Source organism: Cetorhinus maximus, chromosome 8 (genome assembly GCF_964194155.1).
Source record: "Cetorhinus maximus chromosome 8, sCetMax3.hap1.1, whole genome shotgun sequence".
In the NCBI taxonomy this organism is placed as follows: Eukaryota; Metazoa; Chordata; class Chondrichthyes; order Lamniformes; family Cetorhinidae; genus Cetorhinus; species Cetorhinus maximus.
Window position 1 is genome coordinate 82,798,620 of NC_135886.1, and position 24,341 is coordinate 82,822,960.

General features: G+C 44.5%; 1 protein-coding gene across 1 annotated transcript in view; it reads right to left on the reverse strand.

Annotated features, from left to right (window-relative positions):
- drp2 (dystrophin related protein 2) overlaps positions 1 to 24,341 on the reverse strand; it is a 164,822-nt gene that overhangs the window by 91,594 nt on the left and 48,887 nt on the right. The window contains exons 7-9 of the mRNA XM_078547197.1: positions 22,166 to 22,312; positions 18,719 to 18,797; positions 17,464 to 17,524 (exon numbers count right to left, since the gene is read on the reverse strand). Of these exons, the coding sequence (XP_078403323.1) occupies positions 17,464 to 17,524; positions 18,719 to 18,797; positions 22,166 to 22,312 (287 nt within the window). The remainder of the gene's footprint in view (positions 1 to 17,463; positions 17,525 to 18,718; positions 18,798 to 22,165; positions 22,313 to 24,341) is intronic.

The following is a 24,341-nucleotide window of genomic DNA, read 5'->3' on the forward strand; positions in this document are numbered from 1 at the left end:
CTGAAGTGGCACACCTTTGACAGGCATTAAATTACAAATGTTCCACTCCCCATTCACCCCAAGGCATGTACATCAGTATTACAGAATGCAGGCTATGTGTGGGTATATCTATAACATATTAAAAGTTTATGTATAACATGCACTCCTTATGCGTGCAGGAAGGCTGTGTTTGAATATCATGCTTTCTGTCATATATGAGGATTAGTTTTATGCTGTAAGATATGTATAAGTTGTGTATAATTGACATTATACTTATTTTACATTCTCAACATAACTATGTAGTGCTGCATGTTGTCGCTCCAAACTCCATCTCCCAGGTCCTTTTCTCCTGATACTAAGCGGTTCTTCCCTGCATGCTCATTTTATTTTAAGGTTATGTTTATTTTTACCATTCCCTTTAGGCAAGCTGTATTTAAAGTTTATATTTTCTCTTCAGTTGTGGTTGGCCTTTGGCCTTTGCCACCTTACTTCTCACTGTCACCCCTTCCTGTTCACTTCCAATCCTTGCCTGTCCAGCCTTGCCATCATGGACCACCTGTTGCCTCAGGTGGGATTAGGGATGTCTCTGATCTTGCCTTCTTGTCTCCCCCAAGACTTCCAGTACTCATTATGGTAGGCCTCTCATTGCCCATGACTGCTATTTGTTGATCACCACACCCATTTTCTCTGCAGCAGAGTCTCTTCTGGTTTGTTCCTGCCATGTATCAATTCCCTGCTTTTCGTTGCTTCTGGACCTATTTCCCAGCACTCTCAGATCTGCTATCTGCATCTCAGGAGTGAGCCAGTACTAAGTGCCTAATGCTGTAGGTTATAGGCATGCATCCATTGAGGGAGATGGTGGACTATGCCCGGGGTGAATGTCACTTCTGGATTGAATATGGTCTGTTGTGGCTGTAGAGGCCGACTCGTGAGTAGCAGTCCCTTCTGCAATTGGCACAGATGAATAGCGTTGGCTCGAGGTCGCCTAATGTTTTTTCTTTCCACTGGTCTCTCTTTTGCCATTCTTTTGTCCTCTGCTTTTTCCATGCACTTCCTGACTGCTTGTCTCCAGGTACTCCGGTCAGCAGCGAGGACTTCCCAGCAGCGACTCCATTGGCTGGGTCATGTGAGCCGAATGGATGATGGCCGCATTCCCAGAGTCATCCTCAATGCTATCAGCACGAGACCAACATTTCACTCACGTCTGCGATACAAGGATGTCTGCAAGTGTGACCTCAAGTTAACTTGGATCGGAGTCGATGCATGGAAGTGGCTAATGTGCTAATAAATTATTTGGCAACTCTACAATATAAGAATGATGAGTACTTAGAAAACTGCTGGTTCATTGCAATTGCTAGTGCCATGTTTTCATGCATCACATTTTGAAAGGTTACAAAAAACTTTAGAGCAAGAATGCTAGTAGGGGTGAGAAGAGAAGGGAATAGAGAAAGATGGCGGGATTAGAGGAGAGAACAGAAATTTTGGAGAAAGGTGAAAAGGCAGGAAGAAGAAATATGGGGAGAGAGAGAGAGAAACAAAATAGAAGAGGAAAATGTAGACTGCTATTCACAGGGTGTGCTGCACTTTTTATAAGTCCTTTCTGGGATGGTAAAATTGTAATGTCATTTAAACTCAACAGAACCATGGGGCAGAATTTTGGCCCTGATGGGCGGGCGGGCCCCACCGGCTCAGCGGTGGGTGGGCCGGCCCCATCGGCTCAGCGGCGGGTGGGCAGCCGATCGCCACCGCCAAAACAGGCCCGGCCGCCATTTTAAGTGGGCGGGCCAATTAAGGCTCCCCTCGGGGGGGTGCCGCCTGATGGGAAGCGGGGGGGGAGGGATTCCCCAACTGTCAAAGTGCGCTCTTCTGTGCATGCGTGCGAAAGAACGCACATCTCCCTGGGACTAGATGCTGCCTCAGGGAGATCGCTGAAAGTTTTATAAACGTCAAAAATAGAAAAATAAAAAAATTATTAACATGTCCCCCTCATGTGACAATGTCACACGAGATGGGACATGTTAATAAATATCACAAAAACTTTATTAAACTTTTTTATAACAGACATGAAACCTCATCCCGCCAGTGGATGAGGTTTCATGTATTATCAGAAGCCCACTGGGGCTCCTGGCCTGCCATTGACAGGTCGGCGGGAGGACAGCTGATCGCACTGTCCACCCACCTTCCTGAATATTTAAATGGGGCGGATGACGTCGGGGGGAACCACTGATGTCATCCTGCGTCATTTTTGCGTCGGCGAGCGGGCCCCTCCCCCAAATCGCCGACGGAAAAATTCTGCCCATGATTACAACAACTTTCATTTTTCAATGTGTTCAAGTTAATGGAGGGTGGAAGATGGGAGGCTGGCCTGGAGAACATGGAAATAGTCAAGCCTAGAGGTATCAAAGGCACAGATGAGAGTTTTAGCAGCAAATGGGATGGGTCAGTGACGGACACAGGTGACATCATGGGAGATACACCTGTATGAACTAAAGTTATTTGGCTATTTTATATTTTTTTCACCAGAAAACTAAGCACTTCTTTGGACTCTTTTTCTAAATAAAAGTCTGACTGTAATCTTTAGTACTGAATGTTTCCTTTTATTGATGCAAATATGATATGCATTGTCCTGTCTCCAGCACTTCATTTACTCCTCGGCTGATCACAAGATAGTTATGCATAAGAGAAGTCACTCAGCCCATGTAAGTTCATCCATCAACATCCCAAAGTGCTTTCATTACAGCATCTAATTGTTTTATAAATGATTCCAGGGCTTTTGTCTCCATCTGGAAACAAAATTCCATCTGGAGGTCAATTCCGCATACTGATTACTTCTGTGAGTGAGGAAGGATTTCCTGATACCAGTCCTCGATGTAACCAATTTTAACCTGTGCACCTGCCCGCATCCTACTCACATCAGTTAAGGTAATATTTCAGATTTACCTTCCCCATTCCCTTAGCATCATTAAAAACTTGTAGCAATTCACAGGTGCCTTGTTTCTGTGCTGAAAAGCAAAAGCCTTTCCCATCCTCTCTCAAAACTCAGAGCTCTGACACTAAAGGAGGAATTTTAACCAAAGAAAGGAAGGGATTGGGTTGGATGGAGTGAGGGTGGTTAAAACCTTAAAAATCAAATTCCCAAACCAAACCCGCCTCTAACCCATCCACCTCTGTCTTTAACTGAGGTACAAAGGTGGGTTGGCAGGCAACCTGATGCAAATATGATAATGACATTGTGAGCCTCATTGGCTGGTCAGGTTTCCCGATCAGTTCCAGTTTCATTCCAAGTCACATACCAACCTGACTTTTCAGGGAGAAAGATTCTGAGGGAAGGACACACCATTTGTGGCTAGCTAAAGATAGTATCAAATTAACAAAAAGCGTATAAGTCCGCAAAGGTTAATGGCAGGGCAGAAGATTGGATAGAACATAAAGAACAGCAAAGAATGACTAAAAGATTAATAAGGAGAGAGAAATTAGAGTATGAGAGAAAGCTAGCTAGAAATGTAAAAATGGATAGTAAGAGTTTCTACATGTTCTTAAAAATGGAAAGAGTAAGTAAAGTGAGCACTGGTCCTCTAGAGAGAGAATCTGGGGAATTAATAATGGAAAATAAAGAAATGGCAGATGAACTGAACAGACATTTTGCATCTGACTTCACTGTAGAGGATACAATTAACATCCCAGAGGAAACTGTGAATCAAGAGATGAAAGGGAGGGAGGAACTTAAACAACTAAAATCACCAGGGAAAGGGCTCTGAAAAAATTCTTAGAACTAAAAGCTGACAAGTCACCAGGGCCGCTGGACTTTATCCTAGGATCTTAAAAGGTTGTTGAGATAGTACATGTTGAAGTTTTCCAAAATTCCCTAGGGCAGGATTTCCCCCCCCATTGGGGGGGAGGTTGAAGTGTGGGCGCGCGCAGGCACGCCTCCGATAGGCGTCCCCAATTGAGGGCGCGCCATCATTTTATGTGGGCGGGCCAATTAAGGCCTGCCCAGCGTGACGTCCACATGGAAGTGCTGTGTGCTCCCTGTGCGGGCGGGGGGGAATCCCTAAACCCGAGAGTGCACGCGCATGCATGTGCACAAAAGAGCACACTCATCTCCCTGAGGCTAAGTGCTGCCTCAAGGAGATCGTCTCTACCGTACGAATTATTAAAAATAGAAAAAAAAAATCCCTGATATGTCCCATCATGTGACACTGTCACATGAGTTGGGACATGACCATAACTTTAAAAAAAATTTTAATTAAATTTTTTAAAACCTACAGGAAATCTCACCCCGCCTATGGATGAGGTTTCATGCTTTTTCTGAAGCCCGCCAAGGCTCCTGGCCTACCCACCAACATTAAGGTTGGACGAGCAGGTCCATTAATTACTTCAATGACTCTGTCAATCGCCTCAATTGGCCATTGACAGGTGGGCAGGCGCACAGCTGATTTTGCTGCGCCCCCACCTACCTGAAAATTTAAATGGGGCGCGGTGATGTCGGCAGCTCCGCCCGATGTCACTGCGTATCATTTTACGCGTCAGCGAGTGGGCCCTGCCCCCTGCTCACCGATGGGAAAATCCTACCCCTAGATTCTGGAACGGTCCCATTAGATTGGAAAATAGTGAGTTTGTCTCCTCTATTCAAGGAAGGAAGGAGACAGAAAGTAGGAAAGTACAGGCCATTTAGCTTAACATCTGTCATAGGGAAATTGCTGAAATCTATTATTAAGGAGGTTATAGTGGGCACTTAGAAAATCTCAGTTCTATCAAGCAGAGTCAACATGGTTTTGTGAAAGGGAAATCGTGTTTGGCTAATTTATTGGAGTCCTTTGTCCGTGAAAAGCAGGACAAATCCAACCCGGCCAATTACCACCCCATCAGTCCACTCTCGATCATCAGCAAAGTGATAGAAGGGATAGTCGATGGTATTACTTAAGCAGCACTTACTCAGAAACAAGCTGCTCACTAATGCTCAGTTTGAGTTTTGCCAGGGCCACTCAGCTCCTGACCTCATTACAGCCTTGGTCCAAACATAGTGGTGAGGTGAGTGTGACTGCGTTTGACATCAAGGCCACATTTGACCAAGTGTAGCACCAAGGAGCCCAAGCAAAACTGGGGTTAATGGGAATTGAGGAAAACTCTCCACTGGGTGGAGTCATACCTATCATAAAGGAAGATGTATGTGGTTGTTGGAGGCCAAAGATCCCAAGTCCAGGACATTGTTGCAGGAGTTCCTCAAGATAGTATCTTAGGCCCGACCATCTTCAGCTGCTTCATCAATGGCCTTCCCTCCACCATAATGTCATATGTGGAGATGTTCACTGATGATTACACAATGGTTAGCACTATTTGTGACTCCTCAGATACTGAAGCAGTCTGTGTCCATAAGCAGCAAGACTGGTCAACATTCAGGCTTAGGCTGATAAGTGGCAAGTAATTTTTGCACCACACACATGTCAGGCAATGGCCATCTCCAACAAGAGAGAATCCAATTATCTCCTTTGGCTTCAATGGCATTACCATTGCTGAATCCCTGACTATCAACATCCTGGGGGTTACCATTGATCAGAAACTGAACTGGACCAGCCATATAAGTATGGTAGCTACAAGGGCAGGTTAGAGACTGGGAATTCTGCAGTGAGTAACTTAGCTTCTCACTCCCCCAAGCCTGTTCACCATCTACAAGGCACAAGTCAGGAATGTGATGGAATACTCTCCACTTGCCTGGATGAGTGCAGCTCCATGAACACTCCAGAAGCTCAACACCATCCAGGATAAAGCAGCCTGCTTGATTGGCACCCCATCCAGCATCTCTAACATTCACTCCCTGCACCACTGATGCACAGTAACAGCTAAGCATGCCATCTACAAGGTGCATTGCAACAACTCAACAAGGCTCCTTTGGCAGCACCTTCCAAACCCACGGCCTCTACCACCTAGAAGAACAAGGGTGGCAGATGTGTGGGAACACCATCACCTGCAAGTTCTCCTCCAAGAAACACACCATCCTGACTTGGAACTATATCGCCGTTCCTTCACTCTCGCTGTGTCAAAATCCTGGAACTCCATCCCTAACAGCACTGTGCGCACACCTACGCCACATGGGCTGCAGCGGTTCAAGAAAGAGACTCACCACCAGCTTCGCAAGGGCAATTAGGGATGGGCAATAAAAATGCTGGTCTAGCTAGCGACGCCCATGTCCCATGAAAGAATAAAAGAAAGTAACAAGCAATGTGAATAAAGAAGAACCTGTGGATGTGTTGTACTTAAATTTTCAGAAGGCACTTGACGAGGTGCCATATCAAAGGTTGCTATGCAAACTAAGAGCTCATGGCGTAGGGGGTAACATATTAGCATGAATAAAGGATTGGTTAGTTAACAGGAAGCAGAGAGTAGGGATAAATGGGTATTTTTTTGGGTTGGCAAGATGTGATGAATGGAGTGCCACAAGGATCAGTGCTGGGGGATCAACCATTTACAGTTTATATCAATGACTTAGATGAAGATACTGAATGTATGGTTGCTAAATTTGCTGATGGCACAAAGATAGGTAGGAAAGTAAGTTGTGAAGAGGACATAAGGAGTCTGCAAAGGGATGTAGATAGGTTAAGTGAGTGGGCAAAAAATTTAGCAGATGGAGCATAACCTAAGAAAATTTGAACTTGTCAACTTTGGAAGAAAAATAGAAAAGCAAAATATTATTTAAATGGAGAGAGATTGCAGAACTCTGAGGTGCAGAGGGATCTGGGAGTCCTGGTACACGAATCAGGAAAAGTTAGTATGCAGGTACAGCAAGTGATTAGGAAGGGAAATGGAATGTTCTCATTTATTACAAGGGGAATGGAATGTAAAAGTAGGGATGTTTTGCTAAAGTTGTACAGAGACCACATCTAGAACACTGTGTACAGTTTTGGTCTCCTTATTTAAGAAAGGATATAAATGCGTTAGAAGCAGTTCAGTGAAGGTTCACTCAGCTGATACCTGGGATGGGGAGTAATCTTACGAGGAAAGGTTGGACAGGCTGGGCCTGTATCTACTGGAGTTTAGAAGAATGAGAGGTGAGTTTATTGAAATGTTTAAGAACCTGAGGGGACTTGACAGGATGTTTCTCCATGTGGGAGGGACTAGAACTAGGGGACACAGTTTAAAAATAAGGCGTCTCCCATTTAAGACGGAAATGAGAAGAATTTATTTTCTCTGAGGTGCGTGAATCTTTGGAGCTCTCTTCTCCAGAGAGTGGCGGAGGCAGGGTCAATGCAAAGTTTAAGGCAGAGGTAGATAGATTCTTGACTAACAAGGGAGTCAAAAGTTATTGGGGGGTGGATGAAATGTGGAGTTGAGGCCACAACAGATTAGTCATAGAGGGGAAGAAATGGCATAGTGGTATTGTTGCTGGACTAGTGATCCAGAGACCTAGGGTAATACTCTGGGGACCAGGGTTCAAATCCTGCCATGGCAGATGGTGGAATTTGAGTTCAATAAAAATCTGGAATTAAAAGTTTAATGATGACCATGTAACCATTGTTGATTGTAAAAACTCATCTAGTTCACTAATGTTCTTTAGGGCAAGAAACCTGGTCAGGCCTACATGTGACTCCAGACCCACAGCAATGTGGTTGACTCTTAAATGCCCTCTGAACAAGGGCATGGGATGGGCAATAAATGCTTGCCTAGCCAGCCACATCTAATGAATAAAACACACTGCTGTTCTCTTCATCTTTAAATATTTCCTTATGCTTTTTGATTACGGTTTCAGTCACTCCTAATCTCTATTTCTGGCACTCTATCTATTTTGTAAGGCACTTTGTTGGAGCGGGGTGGGGGGGCGCGGGGCAGGGTTTAACATTAAACATGCTATATAGATGCAAACTGTTGGAAAGAGGAAATATATTTCATTCCTGAGAGGTCTCCTGACTATATACATCTTTGATATACCCAAGTGACACTCTCTACACTCTCTAGTTGTGTGCAAGCGTTAGCCTGTATTATTTCGTCTGTGGAGAGTTGTTATACCTTGGGGATGCTTCTCCAGTTGCTGGGCCAGAGCGATCTGTTTGCAGGGGACAGCATACAACCTGTCTGTTCTGTTACATTTGCAAAGAGCTGTCTTTCCAAGGGCTGATTCCTGAAAAAATCCTGTAACTGTGCTTGTCATTTGCTTATCTGAAATCTGCCCTGTGAATACTACTATTTTCCTTTGCTGCTGAGAGGCAGGCAGGTCAGACAAGTTTCTCTGCACAACAGTACCAAATCTGAAACTCAGCCCAGGCCAGATGCATGGAGCTGGATTTTATGCCCCAATCCCCACCCTGTGTGGGTGCGGGGGATATAATAGGCCATGGGCACTGTGCCTGCTGCCTACCTGCCTGCCCCTACCTCAGCCACAATTTTACCTGTCGCAGGGGAGACATTGGGCAGCCCATGGGACAATTAAGCACTTAAAACATGGCCTTCCTTGGCCATCAAGTTCTGGGTTGGACTCGAACCCAGTGATTCTGGCTCAGAGGCAAGATGCTACCCACAGCATCACAAGACTTCCTTGGTAGCTCAATTTCTAACTGCTAATATTGTGTAGTATGTAATGATATGTATTCTAGATCAATTTTAGATTTGTGAAAATATACATACATTTTGTTCAAAAGAATGAAGATATTTCAAAAAGGAAACAAACCATTCTACTTCCTTGTATTGCAATGATAGGCAGAATTTTTCACTTTTGACCCACTCACTGCAGGAGAGGTAGGCAGCGGGTCAGGAACCCAAACATTCGTGAGCGGACTTTGCCATGGCTTTTTAACTCAGCCACGCTATTAACATTCCTCTTCTGGGTTTCCTGACCAATCAGAGTGGGCATGATGGAAATCCCTACCTGACAGCTGAAGGCTCTCAATTTAAAGGGACCTTGGCAGGGGCCAGCATGGGTGAATGCTAGAACTGTCAGAACACAGACAGCAACTTCAATGATGGGGTCTCAACATGGGAAAACACTGTATTAAATTTTGAAGGTGCTGAATCGAGTGGATTAGAAGGATCTATTTTCGTTAGTAGAGGGTCAATAACCAGGGGGTATAGATTTAAAGTAATTGATATAAGGATGAGAGGGGAATTGAGGAGAAACCTTTTTACTGATAGGATGGTGGGGGTCAGGGACTCACTGCCCGAAAGGGTAGCAGAGATAGAAACCCTCAACACATTTAAAAAACACTTGAATATGTACTTAGGGTGGCATAACCCACAGGGCTATGGGTCAAGTGCAGGAAGGTGTGATTATGCTGGGTAGCACACAGATACAACGGGCTGAATGGCCTCCTGTGTTATAAATCTTTCTATGGGATGACTACCCTGGTTCTTTGAGCCATCCCTGAAGATAATTCTGCAAGCTGTAAGGGCCTGTAGAGAAGGCCAGCAGATGGGAGGATGAGGCCTGTTGCTGAAAAAAAGCCAGCATGATTGGAAGATGCTTAGGAGGTCAGTAGCAGCAGTGTAGTACCATAGGAGTTGGATTAAAGCCTGAAGGAGGTTCAATGACTCCATTAGGGAAAGAAAGGTGAGTGGCATCCCACAATCAGGCACCAACCACCACACTCTGACTTCCCCAGCATTCTCCTGCAAAGCACTTCTCAGACCAACACACCTTGCAAATCCACCTGTTCCTCTCTCTCCAGGCACTTCTTCACATCTCCAGCCGAACAGCAAAACTGAGGCTCACCCTTACCTTCTTGTCATTTCACATCCATCCCTCACAGGCAACCTGCACAAAAGTTGCCCTTCCATGTGATGATCTTTGACATGGAAGCAGTACAGTAAGGAAAATTTGTAATTTCTTTAAAATGTCTGTGGAATCTGTAATTATTTTTAAGAATGTTTGAAAAGGATTTTTAAGAGATTACATCAATTGGGAAAGAATTAGTTCTAATTTCCTTGGATAATAATTAATATTGGTCCACGAGACTTGGCAACACTTGACCAGGAAGCAGTACCAACAGGAAGAAAGTTAAGAGCAAAAGTCGGGTGGCCAGACACAAAGGAGAGCATCAAAACAAAAGAGAACTGCAGCAGAGGGGAGAACAGAGAAGTACATTTACAAAGAGCTGTGCATGTGTAAGATGGTTAAACAGGAGAGAAAGCTGAAGACGGGGTTAGGTTAGGGCCGGGATTGCGAATTGGGCAATTTACTGCTGCTGAGTTTTGCCAGAGCTGACCAGATGGTTTAATGGAGTTAATTGACAGGGGAATATAAAGGAGTCTCTGGGGAATCTATGCCATCAAGACTGTTGTGAACCTAGCTAAGGAGGTTCTGTAGGAGTGTGCTGTTTGGGTGACAATCGTCTCCAGGGTCCTTGGATAGAATACAGCTGCTGGTGAATGTGACTCAAGGGCTGAATTGATTGAATGGGAAACTGAAGGACTACGTACAAGAGGCCGAGTTAGAGAACATTGGAACTGCACGTGGTGCCATATGGTGTCTGGGGAATGATACAGGTGCTTGTGATCGTGTCAGAAATATTTTTGTTGTATTGACCACTTAAAGTGAAATTTACCTTTTTATTTGAAGTATAATTTGCTTGCTAATTCATGTTGAATTTCGGGCGGAACTGTCCTAGATTTTCGCAAAGTATGGTAGCAGGCGGGAAAGAAGTCGTTTTACCCACTGGCCACAATGGCAGGATTTCGCATCATATTGTCCCATTCCTGGCATGTCCTGCCTCATTATTAATGCATTCCCAGGAAACACACCGGATCGCTGGCAGGGTGGCCTCCGATTCGCCCGCCCCACCATCAGGTCTTCAGTAAATTGGCGCCATATTTAAAGGGTGCCCCTGCACAAAGCTAGCACTCTCTAAAGGATCGGAAGCTGCTGCAAAAACATGGTTGCCAAAGGGAGGAAACATGCGGCCCTCAAAATTAGTGACGCCTCCCTCGGGCACCTACTGGACGCAGTGGAGACCCCCCGTAAAGTCCTCTACCCCTGCTCTGGGTGAAGACCAGCAAGCAATGTCACCAATCTAGCATGGGAGGCGGTGGTAGCAGTGGCCAGCACCAACGCCTTCCAAAAGAGGACAGCAAAACAGTGCCAAAAGAGGATGAATAATCTCCTCCGTTCCACCAGGGTAAGTCACTCTTCTCATCACTCTCAACTCACACTCACAAACCCATCAAACATCCATAGAAATCTCATTCACTGCCAGCCCAAGGGACATCACCATTCACTTTCTCACACACACCTTCGTCTGCCCTGAGGATTGTGTCCCTATTCCGTCCATGGCATCACTCAGCACTCACACATGCCAGGCATCATTCTCATCTGGCCTGGCAGATGTCCTGCTTTCACTCTCTCCATCTGTCTTCATGCAGGACAAGCTGGCACACAACAAAAGGGGGAGGTCCCAGGCTGGTGGAGGAATGCCCGACATCAAGGTCCTCACAGACTTTGGGAATAGAGTCATCCAGCTGGCCCACGCTGATTTGGACCATTCCTGTGCTGACGCTGAGGTCGGTGGTACTCAACCAAGTGAAGATCTAACAGTGCAACATCCATCAGACAACCATGCTGTGAGTGAGTTCCCTGTTCTGCAGTCCCCTGCCATTCACTAATCATCTGTCCTTGCTTTTGTAGGCACATCTGGGAAGCAGCCGAGGGGGGTCCACGACACAGGTCCTCAACCCAAGCCCCAAAGACACCTCAGAAGAAGAATCTGATGACGTCCTAATTGAAGACACGTCACAGCGCTTGCCCACACCCTCTACCAGTGTAGACACACACACCTCGGTGGGGCCTAGTTCTAGATTAGCCTCGTGGTCACAATCTGGTGAGCACATTGCACTGTCTGATCCACAGCGGGTGGAGGCAGGGGCTTCCCAGGTCTCTGGCACTTCAAGGACTGCTGGAGGCCAGAAATCTGTTGAGTCTGAGTCAGATGAGGATCCTCTAGACTCAGTCATACCTCAGTTGCTGGAGCTGCAAAGGCAAGCTTGGGAACATCAGGAAGGGATGTCCACTGCACTCCTCAGATTGCAAGGCACAATGGAGGAGGCCGTCCGCCTTCAGTCAAAGGTGATAGCACCAGCATGCCAACGCACCTACTAGCCAACACTGGTAGGTTGATGGCTGCCATGGAGACCTTGGTCCAGGACATCAATCCTGCACTGCTGCATGGGCTGAACTCCATTGCTGACGCCATCGTTGACCTCCAACAATGTCAACATGAGAGGTGTGTAAGGCAGCTTGATCTCACTCTAGCTTCCCCTTCTCCTCAAGGGGTGAGCCTGAGGCCCTTGGCACCCATAGGGAGGAGGATCAGCAGATGCACACTCCAGGCCCATCCATCCAGGTGACTCCGGGAATGTCCAGCCCATTCGACTCTCCTCTTTCTGTGACCTCAGCAGCTCCAGCTCTACAGGCCGAGGAGGGTGCTACTGCCACACAGCAGGACCCCAAAAGCAGGCCGGGGCCCTCCAGGTCTCGGTCCTCCGAAGGACGCCAGCCTAGATCATCACAGCAGGATGCCTCCACCTCTGCTGTGGATGTCGGGGGAGCACCAAGACACAGTGGCAGGGTGAGGAAGGTTAAGAAGATGCAGTTGCACAGCCTGGTCATGGGTGTTAATCACTTAAATGTAATGTTCACTATTGTAAATAAACTCCCTAGAATGTCTCCTTGCCTGTGGCTCCTTGTTATGATGAGCAGTATTTGTGTCACTCAGATGTGAAACATTGGTTCCTACACAAGGTAAAGGCAGGTGTCTCAGTCCAGGGTCTCTTCCCTGTGCAGTGTGTAACCTTCGGGCCAAAGTGATGGTCCGGCTTCACACTCACTGGACATATTCTTAGTGATACCTGCACCTCGATGGTGCTTGTCGTTACTGCCAGATTGTAGTGGGCAGGCGTCACAGAGTTCCATCATTCTCCCTGTGTGCTCTCAGCACCTTTGAGGTGGGGCTGGCTTCCCATCTCTTCAGCATCTGTGACCAGTGATGCTGTGCTCCTGAAGGGCTCAGATGCTGAAGACTGACAATGGATCAGGTGCATTTAAATTTTCATGGCTGCTTCTCCATCTTAGGATCCTGATCACAAAGCGCAAACGAGCAGCCCTCCACGAATCTTGTGGCTATGAGGGTCTCCCGAGCACGCTTGCCTCGCCTGGCCAGTGTGATGGCCTCATCGCCGGCATCCTCACCTTCGAGGACCTCATGGCCGTCATCCCCTTTGACATCCTTCTCATCGGAGGATATGTGCAGCTCTTCCATCTCCTCCTCAGCCAGGTCCTTCCCCATTGCAGGGTTGTGGAGCACACAGCAAGCTATGATAATGCACGACGCCCTTGGTGGACTTTATTGCAGTGCTCCACCGGACCTATCAGGGCACCAGAACCTCATTTTCAAAATGCCTATCGTTTGCTCCACCAAAGTCCGTGTCGTGGCATGAGTCCTGTTATGGCGTCGCTCTGCTGCAGTCTGAGGCCGCCGCATAGGTGTCATCAGCCACGTCCTTTGTGGTAGCCCTTGTCCCCGAGGAGCCAACCCTGCAGCTTCTCTGGACCCTGGAAGATATCAGGAATCTGAAACCTGTTAAGGACGTAGGAGTCGTGGACGTTCCCTGGGAATTGTGCGCAGACCTGTAGGATGTGTTTGTGGTGGTTGCACACCAGCTGAACATTCAGCGATTGGAAGCCCTTGTGGTTGACATAGTTGACTGCTTGTTGCCATGGAGATCTAAGCACCACGTGAGTGCAGTCAATGTGGAAAACCAGAGATCTGTGCAAATCCCAGAGCGCTTGCTTCCTGGCTTTCCTGATTCCAGGTGAAATGCACAAAATTCTGTGCCTTCACAAACATGATGTCCATGACCTCCTGGATACACTTGTGTGTGGAGGCTTGCGAGATCCAGCACAGGTCACCTGTGGAGCCCTGGAATAAGCCACTGGTGTAAAAATTGAGCGCGGCGGTCACTTTCACGGCCTCTGGCAGTGAATACCCTCCATGTCCTCGTGGCGCCAAATCCTGCAGCAGGTGCATATGTGACCGACCAGTTCCCTAGACATACACAGTCTTCAGCGATACTGGTTCTCATTCATCTGCAGGAATGAGAAGTGCCGTGTATAGATGCTGGGCCGATGAGCGATGGCTTTCTGTGGATCTTCAGCTGTGTGCACAGCAGGCCCTGCTGCTGCCCCTTCATCTTGAGGGAGGCACTCCCTACTTTGCCGAGCTAGGTGCCTCCACTGCTCCGAGCGCCTCCACCAGTGACTCAATCGGCCACCTTTCGCAAGGGGATTATACAACTTGCCCAATTGGCCAATTGCTCTGCTGCCTCCTAAAATGCACATTAATTTGCAGTCTGCACCCGAGGGGTGAAAAGTTCTGAAGCATTTGGTGACACTTTCATGCTTTTGTGTTGCTTGAGTGAGCAGAATAGTTTCAGAGGCCCGACTCCAAGCATGTCAATGGAGCTGCAGCTGAACGGTCTCAGCTGAGGAAGAATGCTCACATTTGATAGACTTTTCTGAGTGTGTGGCCGCTTCCTCACCCCCCAGCATGTGCTTGTGTACTTCCTTCAGTCTGTGCTTCCCTGACCACCACCCTGCGCACACCCCAGCCCTAGCCTGACCCGCAATGGAGCCCTTGCCCTGGCACCGCACTGAAAGCCAGCTGGGAAAAAGCAATTTGCCTATGTCCTCTGCGAATGTGCGGCCTTGATGTCCTATGGGTGATGGTTGCGAGCGCTGCACAAGGCTGTATGCAATCAACTCCGAGTTCCCCTCAAAGTTCAGCTTGCCAGGTGCACATCTTTTAAAGGCAGTCATGAAACATGCCATTCTGAAGTCAGCCGACGTGGGCGGTTAATTTGACATGGGGGAATGATTCCAGGGAGCAGGGCTGATAATGAGATGCTAAAGTGTTGAATTTAGGTTCCCGATGTGCAGTGGCAGGAAATGCGGCCAGTCAGTGATGGATGGAGTGGACAATCGCAAACTGGTTTCACAACATTGTGAAACCAATTTTTGGCCTTCTTGCCATATTGTCCCCCCCTGCCCAACGCCAATGGGAGCTGAAAATTTTGGCCTTGGTTCCAATTCATGTCAAATTAAAAACTACAAAAGGGGAAATCTTGTTGGTAATTTCCTCATTCAGTAAATTTGGTTTTTTTTACGGTTCCCCCATGGAGGTCGTAATATTATCCTCTCAAAACATTGCACTTCTCACATTCTTGGCTCTCTGTTTTCTCTACTTGCAGGAAAGAGAGCACAGAATGCCAGGAAGAGGCATAGAACCTTGGGTGACCCTTCAGTCATGGCCACCCTGACCACTGCAGGGGAGAAGGAAGTGGTGGAGATAGCACAATAGTGAAGTGCGTGGCCATTGGAGATAGAGTGATGGAGTCTCTCAGATACCTGGTGATAGAACTAGATATCACACAGCTACATGGCACACAACATTCATTTATGTTGAATCGATGCCGACACTAATTGAAATCTGATCATCTATACAATGATAACTTTGGTCATCATTGGTCAAAACCTCTTTTCAGCTCTAATTTGGAGTTCTCAGAGGCGGTCGCACATTCTAAGGAAGCTCCGAAACACAACTCATGCGCACCCTCCACCAGCTCAGATGGACGAAACTTAATGGGTCTCCAATGCAAGTAGCTAGGTTGTCACGTGGTGTGTCACACTTCACAACCGGTGTTGGAGACAGGGACAGCAGTGGAAAGTCTCCGTTGGAGGGTGTAGGACTTTCCTAGTTCTTCTCAGCTGATGATGGATATAGAACCTTGAGGGTCATCTCCAAAGAGGAGAATTCTGGTGCAGCAACAGAAAATGTGCGAGTTTCTGTCAGAATTTTCAGCAGTACTGCATTGCCTGGGAGAGAGATTGAAGGAGTCCATCTCTAGCATGAGTGCCATGATATCTCAGGCTGTGGTCTTGATGTCCATCTCCATGGAAAGAGTGATAACTTGCGTGGTACATCTGACGCGACAGGCAACCAAATAGATGTTGGCCCTCACCAATGGCTTGCACACTCAGACTGCCAGCTTAAATAGGAGGAAAGCCTCACCTTTGTCATTCAGTGCCCCACTGAAGTGCAGAAAAGTACCCTCCAGCTCTTGGGTCACAGGGAAGTTGGGTGGGCCATGAGAAGGAAGATGGAGAATGGACACATGTAAGTGGGGGGCTCTGATCAAGCTGCTTCCGCTTCTTATCCCTGCACCCGCCCTCCATTTCTCTGTCAGAGCCCACAAGTTGCCTCTTGTCCTGTTGACTGAGTTTGCCCCTGCACAGGTGCAGGTGGGGCAGTTTTTGGCAGGGCCCTTGGAAGCCCCAAAGCCTAGAGGTTGTCCACCATGAGCATCTCAGCTGTCAGAGCAGGAGAATGAGCAGTCTACCTCTAGCTCTGCATTTAATTGCCATATGGCTTCACAAATGCAGATCAGTGCGCCTGTGTGAGTCCATCACTGGCACCTCTGGCAGCTAGGTAAGCGGCTACATGAGGCTACTCCTCCTCCTGCTGCTTCTCCTCCTCCTTTACATCCTTGGAGAAATAAGAGGATGAGTGATCATCACCTTCTTCCACAAGCAGCTCCAGTCCTCTCTGCTGCTCAATGTTGTGCACAGCAGAGCAGACCATTACCATTCTAGATACTGTGGTACATACTGAAGGATGCCCCCCAGATCAGTCAGTGAGTGGCTGTCACTTATTTTGTTTAGCTGACTCATTCCTCAGAACAATGCCTGGACCATTCAGGGCTGCATAAGATGCCCCCATGCTGCAGTGAGGGCTGACAGCAGAGAGGTGCAGATTAAGGAGAATAAAATCCAAGATAGCAGAAATGTCCTCCAAAGTACTGGAAATCACTTCTACAGCATTGAAAGCACACTCTCAGAATGAGTCCTGTGAGCAAAAGCCTTTCACTTAGGCAAGGAAGAAGCTGTCCTGGTTCAATATTTAAAGGCTTTCCAGCCTTGTAAATTTCATAGCCCTGTCAATCCCCGTTGGGGTTTTGTCTTGTTGACCCTGGTGAGTTTCAGACAGCTCAGAAACCTGCGCATTGCAGGTGAAAGCTACAATTCTGGTTTAAATGTGCTTTCGATTGCCTTTTTATGCATTTAATTCTTCAGACCCATCATCTCCGCATGGATTTTCTGGTCGGCTTCAAATGTACTTTGGTTAAATGCAGAAGTGAATGGGTTCATGTCATGTTTCCAACAAAACAACCTTTTAAAAATCATTTAACCCCCTGCAAACAGCTGTGCCTCTTTGCAAGAGAAAATTCTGCCCAATGCCTTCAGCTCTCTCCAGTTAAATGGCCAATTAAATGGAACATGATCAAAAGAACTTAAGAAAGCTGAACAGAAGCAAACAACAAAAAGGATGTTAATATCAGTCACAAGTGTTTTGAGACAATTTACAAGTTAAATGAGTTATTGAAAGCACAACTCTCCATTTGAGGCGTCATTAGTGGGTTGGGAGACAAGTCTGTTGTCTAGGATACACTTACTTGATGTAATACGGCACTTTGTTTGGTGAGATAGCCCTCTCCCAGGGAACCTGGACAGAAGCTGAAAGTATGAGTCACACAGAGATTTGGATCGAAAACATGAATATAAAATCCACAATATCATTTAACAGCGTTAATCACATTTTTAGGTCAAATATTTGAATGCCTCAGCTCTCATCTTGAAGTGTGTAGGTGGCTGTCTCAGTGAGTTAAACATCATAACTAGAGAAATGACAGCTCTCTTTGGCTAAATGTACAAGGTCAATATGTACATTTTATAACGTTTCTCATGGTTCATGAGAATTGAACTTAAAAAGAAATTTTTACTTTAAAGTATAACATCAGTTAGATGCTAGTGAAATGGTTCAATGTTCACTTCTTTGTAGAAAAATAATCCAGCACAACATTTAGAAACATCCAAAAGTATGGACTGCTCTGCAACATGAACTGTGTATTGCTGAAAAAAAAAGAACATTTTTTGTCAAAGCTTTTTGTCTTGTACTCGTCAGGGCAATTCATAAGAAAATGCCAATGTCAGGGGAAGCAATATATTTATACTATATAAGAAGACAGTGCTGATTGGTTGGCAAGTTTGGTAGAGGCGTTGCCATGGAGAATGCACCAATTAATTTGACTGATAGTTAACTGCCAAGCATTGTTTGAAGTTTAAACCAGGCAGCTGATTGGTTAAGACATTGTCCTGGAGAATGAAGCAACAAATTACTGTCTCTTATTTTGTTTAGCTTCAACAAAAAATGTCTCTTTTTTCAGCAATACTCCAGTTCTGTACTATCAAACGACTATTAACGTGAACTGTTCTAAGCAATAGAAGTACAAGTTATATAGCAAGTTATGTACAAACTATAAGTGTATCTAATATAAAAGTAAATAAATAAGTTAAACAGGGATGAGAGATAATGGCCAGTGAGTCACTCAGAATAATAGACATTGCTGAGTGACCCACTCAGGATGACAGATACTGTGACTGATATGAATTGTCTTCTTTATGCAAGCATCTCATTATGAATAGTATAAAGACTTAGATGCAAAGAAGAGTTCAGAAATGCAGATTTAAGACAGACTGACTTCGTCAAACCTAAAACGCTTTGAGTGGAACACATACTTCATTTGATAAAGTCAATCAAGTGTGAGATGGATCATTTGATTGTGCAAAAGATATTGAAAAGAATTCGCTATTCCACCCCTTAAGGAAGTAAACATACAACATTTTCAAATTGTGTTTGACTGATCTTACTAGATAAAAAGTGTTGGGACCCTGGGCCAAAGTCACGGTGAGCATCTTGAAGCTGCTTGAGGCGTTCGTCAATGGAGATCTGTAGAATGAAGAACAATAGCCATCAGAGTCTGAGACTTGGAACATAGAAAAGTCACAGCGATTACAGTAAAGATTTTGTAATTTTTTTCTGATCTATTACCGTCATGAATATTTTAGTAAGGGAGAAACAAAGTGTAAAGGATTACTTTCAGTATAAAATATTCCACAAAACTATGGTAAAAAAAAATGTTTCCACACTCTCATTTCCCCCTCCTCTCCTTTTTTCTGTTTTCAACTATAAGACTTTTGAATGTGATGTTGAAAAAGACTAAGGTGCCTGTTGATTCTAGTTTGTGATATGCATTTTATTTATCAAAATATCAGGTTGTTTACTATCTGCAAAATGGAAGGGTTTATTTATCTGTGACAGTCACGTCATGCACTAAAGATAATTCGACAGTGGACTCTGTATTTTTGAAAAGGAAGCAACATGGAATTAAATCCACCATCTATTCTTTAAAGTCACAATGCTCAAAAGGTTTAAAACATTCCTTCTCAAAAATATATTTTGTTGCGGTCGACTGGGAGGTGAGAAAAAAAGGGGAAAGGTTATTCCATCACCTCTCCCCATCTGTAAGACGACCTTATTGTCTCGTTTGAATATACATAGAGTGGGACCTGAAAAATTGGTACACTAAGGCTATGGGCAACAATATGTTTTAAGTAAATTGCTTTGATGCTGCCACGACGTGACTCTACACTCCATCTGTAGAAGGTATGGGGGAAGGAAAAGAAAGTTAAGGACAAACATGGGTAAAATGTAGAACATAGGAATGTCCTGAGAGGGAATTTCCCCTTAAAGGTTTCATACTCGGTAAAATATTTCCAAAATAAACCACAAGCAAAAAGAAAATAAGTGGCTCAGAAACTTTCTTCAGATTGGATACTTACTTCTCCCCGTATGTTTCCCATTGATAGTGCTTGAAAGCAACCTCAACATTCGTGTATAGTATTGGTGGCCTCTTTAACCACAGATTGCATCATAGCAGGGCTTGAGCTTGTCTTCACCACACAGACACACACACGCTGACACAGGCACACACACGCACACACACACACAGACACACACACACAGACACATACCGACACAAACACATAGACGCACACACAGACACACATACAGACATACACACACACATATACAAATTTGACACATACATGTGGACACACATCAGCAAGATTTAATTGGTATTGACTAGATACAGAAATCCTTTCACAGATCTTCACTTTTCTTCTTCCTTCCCTCCTCCTCCTCCGTTCACTTGATCAAATCTAATGCATTTCTATCTTCTTTCAGATCTGATGCATGTCATTGACCTGAAATATTAATGCTTTCTCTCCACAGATGCTGACTGACCTGCTGAGCATTTCTAAAATTTTATTTTTTTATTACAGAAGTCCTGGTTGATTTTCTCCTCTGGCACTGAACACTGAAGCACCTCTATTTCCACTAAGTTAAGATTAACCTAATCGTCTGAATAATTCAGTTGCAAATTGACTTAACCAACTGAGTCATTAGAGGAGCTTCCAACAAAAGCAGTTAAAGCTATATTCTTAGCTTATTTTGTTATCATCTCAATAGAGACCAGTAACTTTTTTTGGAAGTCCAGAAACCCAGGCATTTGCTAAAAGAAAGAAGCCATGAGGTTTAGTGTTTAAAAACAAAAGAATTTTACTACACAAAATCAAAAAATGTGAACACCAATGACTACACTCTGTCTTAAATAGTCAGTTACGTTAAAGATATTAAAAGCACAATGAATACAGTTACTTATACTCTAAACTGAACTTCTTAACTCAACTTTCCTTCTATACCTATTTGCCTTACATCCCCAATAACCCAAGCTGGATACTTATCAGAAATTGGAAGATTAACCACTTGTTTTGGGTACGGTTTCAAAATTTGTATAAGGGTTGAGATTTCTTGGGCCTTCTGCTACTTCCAGCAAGGTTGTCCCTTCAAATCTCCTCCAACTGTCCCATGGTTGTATACTCCCAGTTCAACACTAGCATCGCTAGGGTCTTTGACATAACTCCATTGAGTCAGAACTCTCCTGGTTCTAATGGTCTTTATCTCTGGAATCTTGCATCTAAAACTCTCTCTCTCATAAGCTTGGCTATCACAGAAGTTCAACTCACTTAGTTAGTGGAGTCCTTCTGTTATTAAGGCTTCTATACCCTTTCAGCCAGCACACAGAATTTCAACTGAGCTCTGCTTGAAAGTGATGTTTCCTGCAGCAAGATTGTTCTAAACTAAAAACTAAAACACTGCTTGTGACCAGACACACACCCACAATCTACTCCCCCTTTAATTAACTTCTTGTTCACCATTTTTCTGTTATTATCTCCCAGGAAACTTGGCTGCATGATCAGTTACTGGAAGCAAGATGCTTTACCAGAAATCTGGAGAAATCTAGTTCTTAAAGGGATGATCACCCCAATGTAAAATATAGCTCTTTTTCCCCAAAAACACATGGGCCATCACAATTTGGGAAAAACTAACCTGATAGATGCTTATTTAAAATACTATTGTGAATCGGAAGAATATGGAGAAATAAAGACAATCAAGTACTATGTGAGAAAGGAGGCTTATGCACTCTGAATGAATTACTTAAACCAATGTAACTGTCCAGAGTTCTAAGTGTGGGTTGTGAGGTTGGATTAATATGCTGGAGGTTTGCATGATTATCTTTGGTAGTGAGGGAACATTTTCTTAGATTTTGTGAGAGCAATTGATTGTCTTCATCAGGACATTAAATGAATTGCATAGAGTCGATGCCAGAGGAAATTGTACATAGGTTTGATTGGCAAAAGTATTTTTTTCACTTGTTACACTTTAGGAAGAGAAGAAAGTATGGAAAGAAACAAAGGTTGTCTAGCACAAGAAGGCCACTCTTTCCACAGGTTGTTTACAACGTACCCAACTGTGGACTTTATGCTATCTATTTAATTTCCTAACAGAAACTTTTGCAGAAATGATCATTGATTTCTCAATGCTAATGAAGCAAAGCTCCAGACTATCTAATCCTCTCCCCCACCCTTGAGTCACTCCTCTCCTGGACAACTCTCTTCCATAGATTCTAATGTTCCAACATTAATTTTGATTTGAGTTACTATCCCTAGGATTTTGAGAATATCAAAAACAGAAAATATTAAGGTCTCAGCACTGCTATCTTCAACGACAATAGGACATTGCAGTTCACAATTAATTTATTAAGTTATTATTATATTTTACTTTTTCTGTTTCTTTATTTTATAAAAAATTTTTTTTTTGTTTACAAAGTTCACATGTGCATGATTTCCCCAAACTGGATAGCTCAGCAAGGACTTCCCACTCTTGCTGACTACTCTACTGGCATCACCTACCTGTAAAGCTTGCCACCTTGATGTCAGTTCTTCCAGACGGTGTGCATTTTCTGTGGAAAGATGTACATCTGAGATTGCAAGTTGGTGAGCCAAGTCATTGGCGATTTTCATGCCATCTTTTACAGCTCCCAGTTCCTCCTTGAATACCTTATGAGCCAAATGAGAAATGTTAGCCTCGAATTGTCATTCAGAGCCACCATAGATTACTAAAGGTTTCTGGAAGAATTTATTCATTCTGATTACATAGGTTATTGCTGGCTTTTTGAGTCTGTGGTGAAATTTGGAACTCTCTAAACAATGAGAAGGTAGCAGCATTAAATTCTCTCAATAGGATGTGAACTGCTGTTCAGAATCATAATTACCTGAATTATCATCTATCTCTTGAAAAGGGAAAATTAAAAATGATTGGAAATTAAATGTTAACTTGTACCTTTATGAACAACCATTAGGCATCCCTCCCATCTCTCTTGTATCCTCATGAATTGTGCATGTGTTAGGAGTTAGAAACAGTTAGAAATTAGGGATAGGGCTTGAATATACATATGTATAAAATCAGTTTGAAATAGGTCAAGGACTAGGTTAGTGTTTTAAGTTCATTTTTACTGGAAATTACTGAAGGTTTCACCATCATGGAAACCATTATTCTTAGATAAGGTTAGCTAGTTTGAACAAAGAATGATAGTTGGCAGAGATAACAAGTGGAACGAAGCTGTGCTAGGCTTTTAATTCAACCTTGCTGAATTAGACACTTGCTGAAATACAGGTATCCGGTAGCATGTGAGCATCACATGTGACTGCAATGAACAATAGTCCTGTTCACCAACCCCTGAGAAAAAGGGTTTACTTTAAGGCTTTTGGGGGGGTTCTTTGCAGTAGGCGTTGGTAAGGACTCTGGTGGAAGACTCCGGTCAAGCCTTCCTGAGAGGTTCCAGAAGTCTAGAAGACCTGAGCACCGAGAAGAGAAATGAAGAGACAAAGAGCTATTTGTGCTTGCCAATGTTCTGCGTGATCTGGACTGGTACTCGCTGCCTGCCACAGTCGTATATTTTTGCTGTATAAATAGTAATGTATCCTGTCTTAAATTCTTGTTAAAACTCAACTTCCCATCATATTGGCTGCAATTAAATCCTGACAGGTTGATTGATTGGATAGTGATAATTCTCAGGTAACTTTCTAAGTTTAACTCAGAGCATCCTTCAAAGAGCAAAATTCTCACAGCACTCTAGCTAAAGTCTACTTGCCTTTCTCTAAATACCTGTTTGCTTGATTCAACTACACCCAGAGGATTATTATCTGTTCCTTTTATAGCTCTCGACATGTTGCCAAGACTCCTTATAAAATTCATAACTGCCAGCCTTTTCAAAAACAGCAAGCTGTCACTGTTATTGCAAATATCATTAAACTCTCTCTCAAGCCCATGATAACAAATTTACAATTTATATAATGAGATACATTGAGGCTGCAAATATACTGGCCTGGATTTTGAATCCAGGTTGGGAACCTGATGACTGGATTGTTTCCAGGTTCCAACCCCGTTCATGTCAGCGTCAGTAATACAATGTGATCTCTAAACGCAGAAGACCTATTATCCCGGAGGTGAGTTTGGTGCCCAATTAATGGCACCAGGAGTGGCCTGGTGGTTGGACCCAGTTACGGAAGGCCATTTGAAAAGGTGAATGGCAACCATGGAGGAATGGAGCAGCAGGGAGCTCAGAAAGCCAGCCCTGGCCTGGGTGGGTGTCCCTGGGTGGCCCCATGATTTTTGGAGGCCTCTTTTGGGGTTTTAATGGGCCCAGTGTCCAAGAAGAAATATCTGTTGTTCCCTTCCTTTGGAAGAAAGAAGTTACCTAGCCAGACGGAGAGGATGGATGGAAATTATTTTAGAGGTCAGCAGCTAGGGAGCCATCAGGGGACATGGGTGCAGTGCAGAAAGCACCTCAATGATCTGCTACGGTCTGGAAAGTTAAGTAGCAAGTGACACCCAGGTGACAAGTACCTAACTCTGTAGACACTTGCATCGACATGAGCTGAGCAGACTGGGTGCCCATTGTTCTCTTTAACATTGTCAGACCAAATGGCCAGTTGCATCACTGAGGTGTCAGTGACCCTCACTGAGGAATGCAACATCTCTTCTGAAAGTCATGCTGAGGTAGGTGAGGGAGGTTAGCCTACTCAT